The sequence below is a fragment of the Pseudophryne corroboree genome, chromosome 2, assembly GCF_028390025.1.
Source record: "Pseudophryne corroboree isolate aPseCor3 chromosome 2, aPseCor3.hap2, whole genome shotgun sequence".
Taxonomy (NCBI): Eukaryota; Metazoa; Chordata; class Amphibia; order Anura; family Myobatrachidae; genus Pseudophryne; species Pseudophryne corroboree.
In genome coordinates, this window is record NC_086445.1 from 930,288,034 (window position 1) to 930,302,542 (window position 14,509).

At 49.4% G+C, this 14,509-nt stretch overlaps 1 protein-coding gene across 6 annotated transcripts in view; it reads right to left on the reverse strand.

Annotated features, from left to right (window-relative positions):
• The window catches only part of ZFX (zinc finger protein X-linked), a 139,354-nt gene that overhangs the window by 21,440 nt on the left and 103,405 nt on the right, over nt 1-14,509 (reverse strand). For all 6 annotated transcript variants that reach the window (XM_063956223.1, XM_063956220.1, XM_063956222.1 and 3 more), the window contains one exon: nt 2,569-2,721. In XM_063956223.1, the coding sequence (XP_063812293.1) occupies nt 2,569-2,721 (153 nt within the window). The remainder of the gene's footprint in view (nt 1-2,568; nt 2,722-14,509) is intronic.

Consider the following 14,509-nt stretch of genomic DNA (forward strand, 5'->3'; position numbering starts at 1 on the left):
TCAAATGAGGACGGAAAAGTGACCTCAGGCTTTTTCCCTTTATACATGTGTACCCTCGTGTCAGGGACAGGGGGTTCCTCAGTGATATGCAAAACCTCTTTAATGGCAATAATCATGTAACAAATGCCTTTTGCCACCTTTGGTTGCAATTTTGCATCCTCATAGTCGACATTAGAGTCAGTATCTGTGTCGGTATCTGTGTCAGTGATCTAGGATACGGTGCGTTTTTGAGACCCCGAAGGTCCTGGTGCCACAGGGACAGGCATGGTCTGACCACCTGACTGATCCCTAGCTTCAGCCTTGTCTAACCGTTTATGCAGTAAATTTACATTTGCATTCAAGACATTCCACATATCCACCCAGTCCGGTGTCGGCATAGCCGACGGCGACCTGACAATCATGCACTCCCCCTCCTCCTTAGATGAGCCTTCCTCGTCAAACATGTCGACACACACGTACCGACACTTCACACACACAGGGAATCTCTTTTCTGAAGACAGGTTCCCCCTGAGGCCCCTTGGAGAGACAGAGAGAGAGTATGCCAGCACACCCCAGCGCTATATGACCCAGGAGAAACACATAGAATGTTTACACAGTAGCGCTGCTTAATGTGTAAACGCCAATAATGTGCCCCCCTCTACTTTAAAACCCACTTACACCGTGTGCCAAGCAGGGGAGAGTCCGGGGAGCTTCCTCTCAGCGGTGCTGTGGAGAGAAATGGCGCTGGTGAGTGCTGAGGGAGAAGCCCCACCCCTTCGGCGGCGGGCTTCTGTCCCGCTCAAACTTTGTAAAACATAGCGGGGGCTCTTTTATATACATGTACAGTGCCCACCTGTACATGTATATAGACTTTTGCCATAGGAGAGGTGTTTTATTGCTGCCCAGGGCACCCCCCCTGCGCCCTGCACCCGTACAGTGTCCGGAGTGTGTGAGGTGTAAGGGAGCAATGACGTACAGCTGCGGTGCTGTGCGTTACCTCTGTGAAGCACCGAAGGCTTCTGCCGCCTTAGACGTCTTCCGGCTTCGTTTCTTCTGGCTCTGTGAGGAGAACGGCGGCGCGGCTCTGGGGGTGAACGCCCAGGACGAACCTGTGTTCACTCCCTCTGGAGCTAATGGTGTCCAGTAGCCGAGGAAGCAGAGCCTATCATTTAAGTAGGTCTGCTCCTCTCTCCTCAGTCCCTCGATGCAGGGAGCCTGTTGCCAGCAGTGCTTCCTGAAAAAGAGAAAAAATCCAAACAAAAATGCTTTCTAAGCAGGAAACTCAGGAGAGCTCCCTGCAGTGCACCCATTCTCCTCTGGGCACAGTCTAAAACGGAGGTCTGGAGGAGGGGCATAGAGGGAGGAGCCAGTGCACACCCAGAATCCAAAGTTTTTCTTAAATTGCCCTATCTCCTGCGGAGCCCGTCTATTCCCAATGGTCCTTACGGAGTCCCCAGCATCCTCTAGGACGTTAGAGAAATATAAAATTTGCAGAGAGAGTCAAGGTGGGTACCCACTGATAGATATATCTGCCGATCAATTGATCAATGGACGGATCAGGCAGTGTGTTGAGCATACACACTGCCCGATCCGTCGGGACCGACGTCATGAACTGGGCGGGCGTGTACACATGGCCGCCCAGTTCAGCTGTCAATCACCGCCGGCTGCCGCAGCATGTGTACGGGCGGTCTGCCGTCCGCCCGTACACTCACAGCAACGCGCCAATATATTGGTAGATATTTTGGCCGTCAGCTGTGCTGCGGACCCGACGCGATATGTCTGTGAACGACAGAGTTCACAGACATATCGCCCGTACACACTGGCCGACGGACCCGCGATATATCGGCCGTTCAAGAGAACGGCAGATATATCGGCCAGTGTGTACCCACCTTTAGATTTGGGTGGGTTATATTGTTTCTGTGCAGAGTAAATACTGACCTCTTTATTTTTACACTGCAATTTAGATTTCAGTTTGAACACACCCCGCCCAAATCTATCTCTCTCTGCACATGTTATATCTGCCACACCCGCAGTGCACATGGTTTTGCCCAACTGCTAAAAAATGTCCTGCTGCGATCAACTTGGAATTACCCCCCTTGTTCCTAAAGAGAGAACACGCACACATAAGAGAGCGCAATGCCTTCCAGTCTGAGTGCGATATTGTATATTCATGCTTCATTCTGTAGGAATATTACAAAATGTATTCCATTTTTTTCCCCAAAAAACAAAAGTCAGCGTTTGTAGAAACCAAAACATTTTCTATATCTGAATGTTTTCCTGTCATTCATCATTGTTGTGTTTTTCAAAACACATGTGCAGAGAAAGTTAGATTCGGGTGGGGTGTGTTCAATCTGCAATCTAAATTGCAGTGTAAAAATAAAGCAGCCAGTATTTACCCTGCACAGAAATAAAATAACCCACCCAAATCTAACTCTCTCTGCACGTTATATCTGCCTCCCCTGCAGTGCACATGGTTTTGCCCAACTGCTAACAAATTTGCTGCTGCGATCAACTCTGAATTAGGCCCATAGTCCAAAGTTAGCAAGCATGGTTTCTGCTGGGAGTCCAATATACAAGCAGAATACACACCTGTTTGGTACTGCCTGTTCTCTCCCCTTCTCTTTTTCTTTGGTCTCTGCTTTGATAGTCTGTCCAGTCCATCAGACTCATCTATGTGCAAAAGGGCGCTAGCAGTGCCATTCCTGTGCTCCGCTCCCTCCAGGCTGTTACTCATGTTATTACCTGCATCATGCAAATCACAATGAAGTTGTAGGTTAATAGTGTATCATACAATGACAGGCTTAAATGCGTTCAAACAGCTCAAATTAAAGGAGTCGCAATCCCTAAGTGTTGTTAAGCTTAGCCACTGCTTCTTTAATGAATGGGGTGTTCCTATTATATAGATACTAGGCATAGGGGAGACTAGGTTACATTTACCAGCAAGGACTTCTGCAAATCTATAAATAAATAGATACATAATATTTCATTTAAAAGAAGTCATCAATTGTTTAAAAAAAATAAGATTTTATTTACCGATAAATCTATTTCTCGTAGTCCGTAGTGGATGCTGGGACTCCGTCAGGACCATGGGGAATAGCGGCTCCGCAGGAGACAGGGCACAAAATTTAAAAGTTTGACCACTAGGTGGTGTGTACTGGCTCCTCCCCCTATGACCCTCCTCCAAGCCTCATTTAGGATACTGTGCCCGGACGAGCGTACACAATAAGGAAGGATTTTGAATCCCGGGTAAGACTCATACCAGCCACACCAATCACACCGTACAACTTGTGATCTGAACCCAGTTAACAGTATGACAAACGTAGGAGCCTCTGAACAGACGGCTCACAACAATAACAACCCAATTTTTTTGTAACAATAACTATGTACAAGTATTGCAGACAATCCGCACTTGGGATGGGCGCCCAGCATCCACTACGGACTACGAGAAATAGATTTATCGGTAAGTAAAATCTTATTTTCTCTGACGTCCTAGTGGATGCTGGGACTCCGTCAGGACCATGGGGATTATACCAAAGCTCCCAAACGGGCGGGAGAGTGCGGATGACTCTGCAGCACCGAATGAGAGAACTCCAGGTCCTCCTTAGCCAGGGTATCAAATTTGTAGAATTTTACAAACGTGTTCTCCCCCGACCACGTAGCTGCTCGGCAGAGTTGTAATGCCGAGACCCCTCGGGCAGCCGCCCAAGATGAGCCCACCTTCCTTGTGGAATGGGCCTTGACAGATTTAGGCTGTGGCAGGCCTGCCACAGAATGTGCAAGTTGAATTGTGCTACAAATCCAACGAGCAATCGTCTGCTTAGAAGCAGGAGCACCCAGCTTGTTGGGTGCATACAGTATAAACAGCGAGTCAGATTTTCTGACTCCAGCCGTCCTTGAAATATATATTTTCAATGCTCTGACAACGTCCAGCAACTTGGAATCCTCCAAATCGCTAGTAGCCGCAGGCACCACAATAGGCTGGTTCAGGTGAAACGCTGAAACCACCTTAGGCAGAAAGTGAGGACGCGTCCGCAGTTCTGCCCTGTCCGAATGGAAAATCAGATATGGGCTTTTATACGATAAAGCCGCCAATTCTGACACTCTCCTGGCTGAAGCCAGGGCCAGTAGCATGGTTACTTTCCATGTAAGATATTTCAAATCCACCGATTTGAGTGGCTCAAACCAATGGGATTTGAGAAAATCCAAAACTACATTAAGATCCCACGGTGCCACTGGGGGCACAACCGGGGGCTGTATATGTAGTACTCCTTTTACAAAAGTCTGGACTTCAGGAACTGAAGCCAATTCTTTCTGGAAGAAAATCGACAGGGCCGAAATTTGAACCTTAATGGACCCTAATTTGAGGCCCATAGACAATCCTGTTTGCAGGAAATGTAGGAATCGACCCAGTTGAAATTCCTCCGTCGGGGCCTTCCTGGCCTCACACCACGCAACATATTTTCTCCAAATGCGGTGATAATGTTGTGCAGTCACCTCCTTCCTGGCTTTTACCAGGGTAGGGATGACCTCTTCCGGAATGCCTTTTTCCCTTAGGATTCGGCGTTCAACCGCCATGCCGTCAACGCAGCCGCGGTAAGTCTTGGAATAGACACGGTCCCTGCTGAAGCAGGTCCCGTCTTAGAGGTAAAGGCCACGGATCTTCCGTGAGCATCTCCTGAAGTTCCGGGTACCAAGTTCTTCTTGGCCAATCCGGAGCCACGAGTATCGTTCTTACTCCCCTTTGCCGTATAATTCTCAGTACTTTTGGTATGAGAGGCAGAGGAGGAAACACATACACTGACTGGTACACCCATGGTGTTACCAGAGCGTCTACAGCTATTGCCTGAGGGTCTCTTGACCTGGCGCAATACCTGTCCAGTTTTTTGTTGAGGCGGGACGCCATCATGTCCACCATTGGTCTTTCCCAATGGACCACAATCATGTGGAAGACTTCTGGATGAAGTCCCCACTCTCCCGGGTGCAGATCGTGTCTGCTGAGGAAGTCTGCTTCCCAGTTATCCACTCCCGGGATGAACACAGCTGACAGTGCTAACACATGATTTTCTGCCCAGCGGAGAATCCTTGCAGCTTCTGCCATTGCCCTCCTGCTTCTTGTGCCGCCCTGTCTGTTTACGTGGGCGACTGCCGTGATGTTGTCCGACTGAATCAACACCGGCTGACCCTGAAGCAGAGGTTTTGCCAGGCTTAGAGCATTGTAGATTGCTCTTAGCTCCAGTATATTTATGTGAAGAGACGTCTCCAGGCTTGACCACACGCCCTGGAAGTTTCTTCCCTGTGTGACCGCTCCCCAGCCTCTCAGGCTGGCATCCGTGGTCACTAGGACCCAGTTCTGTATGCCGAATCTGCGGCCCTCTAACAGATGAGCACTCTGCAACCACCATAGCAGACACACTCTTGTCCTTGTGGACAATTTTATCCGCTGATGCATCTGCAGATGCGATCCGGACCATTTGTCCAGCAGATCCCACTGAAAAGTTCGTGCATGGAATCTGCCGAATGGAATCGCTTCGTAAGAAGCTACCATTTTTCCCAGGACTCTTGTGCATTGATGCACAGATACTTTTCCTGGTTTTAGGAGGTTCCTGACTAGATCGGATAACTCCCTGGCTTTCTCCTCCGGAAGAAATACCTTTTTCTGAACAGTGTCCAGAATCATCCCTAGGAACAACAGACGTGTCGTCGGGATCAGTTGGGATTTTGGAAAATTCAGAATCCACCCGTGTTGTTGGAGCACTACTTGGGTTAGTGCTACTCCGACCTCCAGCTGTTCTCTGGATCTTGCCCTTATCAGGAGATCGTCCAAGTAAGGGATAATTAAGACGCCTTCTCTTCGAAGAAGGATCATCATTTCGGCCATTACCTTGGTAAAGACCCGGGGTGCCGTGGACAATCCAAACGGCAGCGTCTGAAACTGATAATGACAGTTTTGGACCACGAACCTGAGGTACCCTTGGTGTGAAGGACAAATTGGAACATGAAGGTAAGCATCCTTGATGTCCAAGGACACCATAAAATCCCCTTCTTCCAGATTCGCTATCACTGCTCTGAGTGACTCCATCTTGAACTTGAATTTTTGTATGTACAGGTTCAGAGATTTTAGATTTAGAATCGGTCTTACCGAGCCGTCCGGCTTCGGTACCACAAATAGCGTGGAGTAATACCCCTGTCCCTGTTGTAGGAGGGGTACCTTGACTATCACCTGCTGAGAATACAGCTTGTGAATGGCCTCCAATACCGTCGCCCTATCGGAGGGAGACGTTGGCAAAGCAGACTTTAGGAAACGGCGAGGAGGGGACTTCTCGAATTCCAACCTGTAACCCTGAGATACTACCTGCAGGATCCAGGGGTCCACCTGCGAGTGAGCCCACTGTGCGCTGAAATGTTTGAGGCGACCCCCCACCGCCCCTGAGTCTGCTTGTAAGGTCCCAGCGTCATGCTGACGCCTTTGTAGAAGCCGGGGAGGGCTTCTGCTCCTGGGAAGGAGCTGCTTGTTGCAGTCTCTTACCCTTTCCTTTGGAGTGGAATGTCCTTTTGCTCGTTTGTTCTTATAGGAACGAAAGGACTGCGGCTGAAAAGCCTGCGGCTTTTTCTGCTGGGAGGTGACCTGGGGTAAAAAGGTGGATTTTCCGGCCGTTGCCGTGGCCACCAGATCCGATAGACCGACCCCAAATAATTCCTCCCCCTTATACGGCAATACTTCCATATGTCGTTTGGAATCCGCATCACCTGACCACTGGCGCGTCCATAAACTTCTTCTGGCAGATATGGACATCGCACTTGCTCTTGATGCCAGAGTGCAAATATCTCTCTGTGCATCTCGCATATAAAGAAATGCATCCTTTAACTGCTCTATAGTCAGTAAAATACTGTCCCTATCCAGGGTATCAATATTTTCAGACAGTGACTCCGACCAAGCCACGCCAGCACTGCACATCCAGGCTGAGGCGATTGCTGGTCTCAGTATAACACCCGTATGTGTGTATATACTTTTTAATGTATTCTCCAGCCTCCTATCAGCTGGATCCTTGAGGGCGGCCGTATCAGGAGACGGTAACGCCACTTGCTTTGATAAGCGTGTGAGCGCCTTATCCACCCTAGGAGGTGTTTCCCAGCGCGCCCTAACCTCTGGCGGGAAAGGGTATAATGCCAATAACTTCTTTGAAATTAGCAGTTTTCTATCTGGGGTAACCCACGCTTCATCACACACTTCATTCAGTTTCTCTGATTCAGGAAAAACTATCGGTAGTTTTTTCACACCCCACATAATACCCCTTTTTGTGGTACTTGCAGTATCAGAGATATGCAAAGCCTCCTTCATTGCCGTGATCATATAACGTGTGGCCCTACTGGAAAATACGTTTGTTTCTTCACCGTCGACACTGGATTCAGTGTCAGTGTCTGGGTCTGTGTCGACCGACTGAGGTAAAGGGGGTTTTACAGCCCCTGACGGTGTCTGAGACGCCTGGACAGGTACTAACTGGTTTGCCGGCTGTCTCATGTCGTCAACCGACTTTTGTAGCGTGCTGACACTATCCCGTAATTCCATAAACAAAGCCATCCATTCTGGTGTCGACTCCCTAGGGGGTGACATCACCATTACAGGCAATTGCTCCGCCTCCACGCCAACATCGTCCTCATACATGTCGACACACACGTACCGACACACAGCAGACACACAGGGAATGCTCTGATAGAAGACAGGACCCCACTAGCCCTTTGGGGAGACAGAGGGAGAGTTTGCCAGCACACACCCAAGCGCTATAAATATATATAGGGACAACCTTAATAAGTGTGTTCCCTTTATAGCAGCTCAAATATTATAAATATCGCCAATAAGTGCCCCCCCCCTCTGTTTTTACCCTGTTTCTGTAGTGCAGTGCAGGGGAGAGTCCTGGGAGCCTTCCTCGCAGCGGAGCTGGGCAGGAAAATGGCGCTGTGTGCTGAGGAGAATAGGCCCCGCCCCCTTTTCGGCGGGCTTCTTCTCCCGGTTTTTTTGGAACCTGGCAGGGGTTAAATACATCCATATAGCCCCAGGGGCTATATGTGATATATTTTAGCCAGAATAGGTATATTACATTGCTGCCCAGGGCGCCCCCCCCAGCGCCCTGCACCCTCAGTGACCGCTGGTGTGAAGTGTGCGGAGAGCAATGGCGCACAGCTGCAGTGCTGTGCGCTACCTCATGAAGACTGAGACGTCTTCTGCCGCCGGTTTCTGGACCTCTTCTCTATTCGGCATCTGCAAGGGGGTCGGCGGCGCGGCTCCGGTGACCCATCCAGGCTGTACCTGTGATCGTCCCTCTGGAGCTAGTGTCCAGTAGCCTAAGAAGCAAATCCATCCTGCACGCAGGTGAGTTCACTTCTTCTCCCCTAAGTCCCTCGTTGCAGTGAGCCTGTTGCCAGCAGGACTCACTGAAAATAAAAAACCTAACAAACTTTTTCTAAGCAGCTCTTTAGGAGAGCCACCTAGATTGCACCCTGCTCGGACGGGCACAAAAACCTAACTGAGGCTTGGAGGAGGGTCATAGGGGGAGGAGCCAGTACACACCACCTAGTGGTCAAACTTTTAAATTTTGTGCCCTGTCTCCTGCGGAGCCGCTATTCCCCATGGTCCTGACGGAGTCCCAGCATCCACTAGGACGTCAGAGAAAATAAGATTTTACTTACCGGTAAATCTATTTCTCGTAGTCCTTAGTGGATGCTGGGGACTCCGTAAGGACCATGGGGATAGACGGGCTCCGCAGGAGACAAGGCACTTTAAGAAAGAATTTAGGTTCTGGTGTGCTCTGGCTCCTCCCTCTATGCCCCTCCTCCAGACCTCAGTTAGAGAAACTGTGCCCAGAAGAGCTGACAGTACAAGGAAAGGATTTTGGTAATCCAGGGCAAGACTCATACCAGTCACACCAATCACACCGTATAACTTGTGATAAACTTACCCAGTTAACAGTATGAACAACAATAGAGTATCAGGTCAACCCTGATGCAACCATAACATAACCCTTATTGAAGCAATAACTATATACAAGTATTGCAGCAGAATTACGCACTTGGGACGGGCGCCCAGCATCCACTACGGACTACGAGAAAATAAGATTTTACTTACCGATAAATCTATTTCTCGGAGTCCGTAGTGGATGCTGGGGTTCCTGAAAGGACCATGGGGAATAGCGGCTCCGCAGGAGACAGGGCACAAAAAGTAAAGCTTTTTCCGATCAGGTGGTGTGCACTGGCTCCTCCCCCTATGACCCTCCTCCAGACTCCAGTCAGGTACTGTGCCCGGACGAGCGTACACAATAAGGGAGGATTTTGAATCCCGGGTAAGACTCATACCAGCCACACCAATCACACCGTACAACTTGTGATCTAAACCCAGTTAACAGTATGATAACAGCGGAGCCTCTGAAAGATGGCTTCCTACAACAATAACCCGAATAAGTTAACAATAACTATGTACAATTTATGCAGATAATCCGCACTTGGGATGGGCGCCCAGCATCCACTACGGACTCCGAGAAATAGATTTATCGGTAAGTAAAATCTTATTTTCTCTATCGTCCTAGTGGATGCTGGGGTTCCTGAAAGGACCATGGGGATTATACCAAAGCTCCCAAACGGGCGGGAGAGTGCGGATGACTCTGCAGCACCGAATGAGAGAACTCCAGGTCCTCCTTAGCCAGAGTATCAAATTTGTAAAATTTTACAAACGTGTTCTCCCCTGACCACGTAGCTGCTCGGCAAAGTTGTAATGCCGAGACCCCTCGGGCAGCCGCCCAAGATGAGCCCACCTTCCTTGTGGAGTGGGCCTTTACAGATTTAGGCTGTGGCAGGCCTGCCACAGAATGTGCCAGTTGGATTGTGCTACAGATCCAACGAGCAATCGTCTGCTTAGACGCAGGAGCACCCATCTTGTTGGGTGCATACAATATAAACAACGAGTCAGATTTTCTGACTCCAGCTGTTCTTGCAATATATATTTTTAATGCTCTGACAACGTCCAGTAACTTGGAGTCCTCCAAGTCACTTGTAGCCGCAGGCACTACAATAGGCTGGTTCAGATGAAATGCTGACACCACCTTAGGGAGAAAATGCGGACGAGTCCGCAGTTCTGCCCTGTCCGAATGGAAAATCAGATATGGGCTTTTGTAAGATAAAGCTGCCAATTCTGACACTCTCCTGGCAGAAGCCAGGGCTAGAAGCATGGTCACTTTCCAAGTGAGATATTTCAAATCCACCTTATTTAGTGGTTCAAACCAATGAGATTTTAGAATATCCAAAACTACATTGAGATCCCACGGTGCCACTGGAGGCACCACAGGAGGCTGTATATGCAGCACTCCCTTAACAAAGGTCTGGACTTCAGGGACTGAAGCCAATTCTTTTTGAAAGAAAATCGACAGGGCCGAAATTTGAACCTTAATAGATCCCAATTTGAGACCCATAGACAATCCTGATTGCAGGAAATGTAGGAATCGACCCAGTTGAAATTCCTCCGTCGGAGCACTCCGATCTTCGCACCACGCAACATATTTTCGCCAAATTCGGTGATAATGTTGCACGGTTACTTCTTTCCTTGCTTTAATCAAAGTAGGAATGACTTCTTCCGGCATGCCTTTTTCCATTAGGATCCGGCGTTCAACCGCCATGCCGTCAAACGCAGCCGCGGTAAGTCTTGAAACAGACAGGGACCCTGCTGAAGCAAGTCCCTCCTTAGAGGTAGAGGCCACGGATCTTCCGTGATCATCTCTTGAAGTTCCGGGTACCAAGTCCTTCTTGGCCAATCCGGAACCACTAGTATCGTTCTTACGCCTCTTTGCCGTATAATTCTCAATACTTTTGGTATGAGAGGCAGAGGAGGAAACACATACACCGACTGGTACACCCAAGGCGTTACCAGTGCGTCCACAGCTATTGCCTGCGGATCTCTTGACCTGGCGCAATACCTGTCCAGTTTTTTGTTGAGGCGAGACGCCATCATGTCCACCATTGGTCTTTCCCAACGGGTTACCAGCATGTGGAAGACTTCTGGATGAAGTCCCCACTCCCCCGGGTGAAGATCGTGTCTGCTGAGGAAGTCTGCTTCCCAGTTGTCCACTCCCGGGATGAACACTGCTGATAGCGCTATCACATGATTCTCTGCCCAGCGAAGAATCCTTGCAGCTTCTGCCATTGCACTCCTGCTTCTTGTGCCGCCCTGTCTGTTCACATGGGCGACTGCCGTGATGTTGTCCGACTGGATCAACACCGGTTTTCCCTGAAGCAGAGGTTCTGCCTGGCTTAGAGCATTGTATATTGCTCTTAGTTCCAGAATGTTTATGTGAAGAGACGTTTCCAGGCTCGTCCATACTCCCTGGAAGTTTCTTCCTTGTGTGACTGCTCCCCAGCCTCTCAGGCTGGCGTCCGTGGTCACCAGGATCCAATCCTGTATGCCGAATCTGCGGCCCTCCAATAGATGAGGACTCTGCAACCACCACAGAAGAGACACCCTTGTCCTTGGAGACAGGGTTATCCGTAGGTGCATCTGAAGATGCGACCCTGACCATTTGTCCAACAGATCCCTTTGGAAAATTCTTGCGTGGAATCTGCCGAATGGAATTGCTTCGTAAGAAGCCACCATTTTTCCCAGGACTCTTGTGCATTGATGTACAGACACCTTTCCTGGTTTTAGGAGGTTCCTGACAAGGTCGGATAACTCCTTGGCTTTTTCCTCCGGGAGAAAAACCTTTTTCTGAACCGTGTCCAGAATCATCCCTAGGAACAGCAGACGAGTTGTCGGCATTAACTGGGATTTTGGAATATTCAGAATCCACCCGTGCTGTTTTAGCACTTCTTGAGACAGTGCTAATCCCATCTCTAGCTGTTCTCTGGACCTCGCCCTTATTAGGAGATCGTCCAAGTATGGGATAATTAATACGCCTTTTCTTCGAAGAAGAATCATCATCTCGGCCATTACCTTTGTAAAGATCCGAGGTGCCGTGGACAATCCGAACGGCAGCGTCTGAAACTGATAGTGACAGTTTTGTACAACGAACCTGAGGTACCCCTGGTGTGAGGGGTAAATTGGAACGTGGAGATATGCATCCTTGATGTCCAAGGATACCATAAAGTCCCCCTCTTCCAGGTTCGCTATCACTGCTCTGAGTGACTCCATTTTGAACTTGAACTTCTTTATGTACAGGTTCAAGGACTTCAGATTTAGAATAGGCCTTACCGAGCCATCCGGCTTCGGTACCACAAAAAGAGTGGAATAATACCCCTTCCCTTGTTGTAGAAGAGGTACCTTGACTATCACCTGCTGAGAGTACAGCTTGTGAATGGCTTCCAAAACCGTCTCCCTTTCGGAGGGGGACGTTGGTAAAGCAGACTTCAGGAAACGGCGAGGTGGATCCGTCTCTAATTCCAACCTGTACCCTTGAGATATTATCTGCAGGATCCAGGGATCTACCTGCGAGTGAGCCCACTGCGCGCTGTAATTTTTGAGACGACCGCCCACCATCCCCGAGTCCGCTTGAGGAGCCCCAGCGTCATGCTGAGGCTTTTGTAGAAGCCGGGGAGGGCTTCTGTTCCTGGGAAGGAGCTGCGTGTTGCTGTCTCTTCCCTCGACCTTTGCCTCGTGGCAGATATGAATAGCCCTTTGCTCTCTTATTTTTAAAGGAACGAAAGGGCTGCGGTTGAAAAGTCGGTGCCTTTTTCTGTGGGGGAGTGACTTGAGGTAGAAAGGTGGATTTCCCGGCTGTAGCCGTGGCCACCAAATCTGATAGACCGACTCCAAATAACTCCTCCCCTTTATACGGCAAAACTTCCATATGCCGTTTTGAATCCGCATCGCCTGTCCACTGTCGCGTCCATAAAGCTCTTCTGGCCGAAATGGACATAGCACTTACCCGTGATGCCAGTGTGCAGATATCCCTCTGTGCATCACGCATATAAAGAAATGCATCCTTTATTTGTTCTAACGACAGTAAAATATTGTCCCTGTCCAGGGTATCAATATTTTCAATCAGGGACTCTGACCAAACTACCCCAGCACTGCCCATCCAGGCAGTCGCTACAGCTGGTCGTAGTATAACACCTGCATGTGTGTATATACTTTTTTGGATATTTTCCATCCTTCTATCTGATGGATCTTTAAGTGCGGCCGTCTCAGGAGAGGGTAACGCCACTTGTTTAGATAAGCGTGTTAGCGCCTTGTCCACCCTAGGAGGTGTTTCCCAGCGCTCCCTAACCTCTGGCGGGAAAGGGTATAATGCCAATAATTTCTTTGAAATTATCAGTTTTTTATCAGGGGCAACCCACGCTTCATTACACACGTCATTTAATTCTTTTGATTCAGGAAAAACTATAGGTAGTTTTTTCATACCCCACATAATACCCTGTTTAGTGGTACCTGTAGTATCAGCTAAATGTAACGCCTCCTTCATTGCCAAAATCATATAACGTGTGGCCCTACTGGAAAATACGGTTGATTCGTCACCGTCACCACTGGAGTCATCGCCTGTGTCTGGGTCTGTGTCGACCGACTGAGGCAAAGGGCGTTTCACAGCCCCTGACGGTGTTTGAGTCGCCTGGACAGGCACTAATTGATTGTCCGGCCGCCTCATGTCGTCAAACGACTGCTTTAGCGTGTTGACACTATCCCGTAGTTCCATAAATAAAGGCATCCATTCCGGTGTCGACTCCCTAGGGGGTGACATCCTCATATTTGGCAATTGCTCCGCCTCCACACCAATATCGTCCTCATACATGTCGACACACACGTACCGACACACAGCAGACACACAGGGAATGCTCCTAACGAAGACAGGACCCACTAGCCCTTTGGGGAGACAGAGGGAGAGTTTGCCAGCACACACCAAAAGCGCTATATATATATCAGGGATAGCCTTATAATAAGTGCTCCCTTATAGCTGCTTTGTTATATCAAATTATCGCCATAAATGTGCCCCCCCCTCTCTGTTTTACCCTGTTTCTGTAGTGCAGTGCAGGGGAGAGACTTGGGAGCCGTCCTGACCAGCGGAGCTGTGAGAGGAAATGGCGCCGTGTGCTGAGGAGATAGGCCCCGCCCCTTTTCTGGCGGGCTCGTCTCCCGCTATTTAGAGAAATCAGGCAGGGGTTAAATATCTCCATATAGCCTCTAGGGCTATATGTGAGGTATTTTTAGCCTTTATAGGTAATCATTTTGCCTCCCAGGGCGCCCCCCTCCCAGCGCCCTGCACCCTCAGTGACTGCCGTGTGAAGTGTGCTGAGAGGAAAATGGCGCACAGCTGCAGTGCTGTGCGCTACCTTTTGAAGACTGCAGGAGTCTTCAGCCGCCGATTCTGGACCTCTTCTGTCTTCAGCATCTGCAAGGGGGCCGGCGGCGTGGCTCCGGTGACCATCCAGGCTGTACCCGTGATCGTCCCTCTGGAGCTTGATGTCCAGTAGCCAAGAAGCCAATCCATCCTGCACGCAGGTGAGTTGACTCCTTCTCCCCTCAGTCCCTCGCTGCAGTGATCCTGTTGCCAGCAGGAATCAC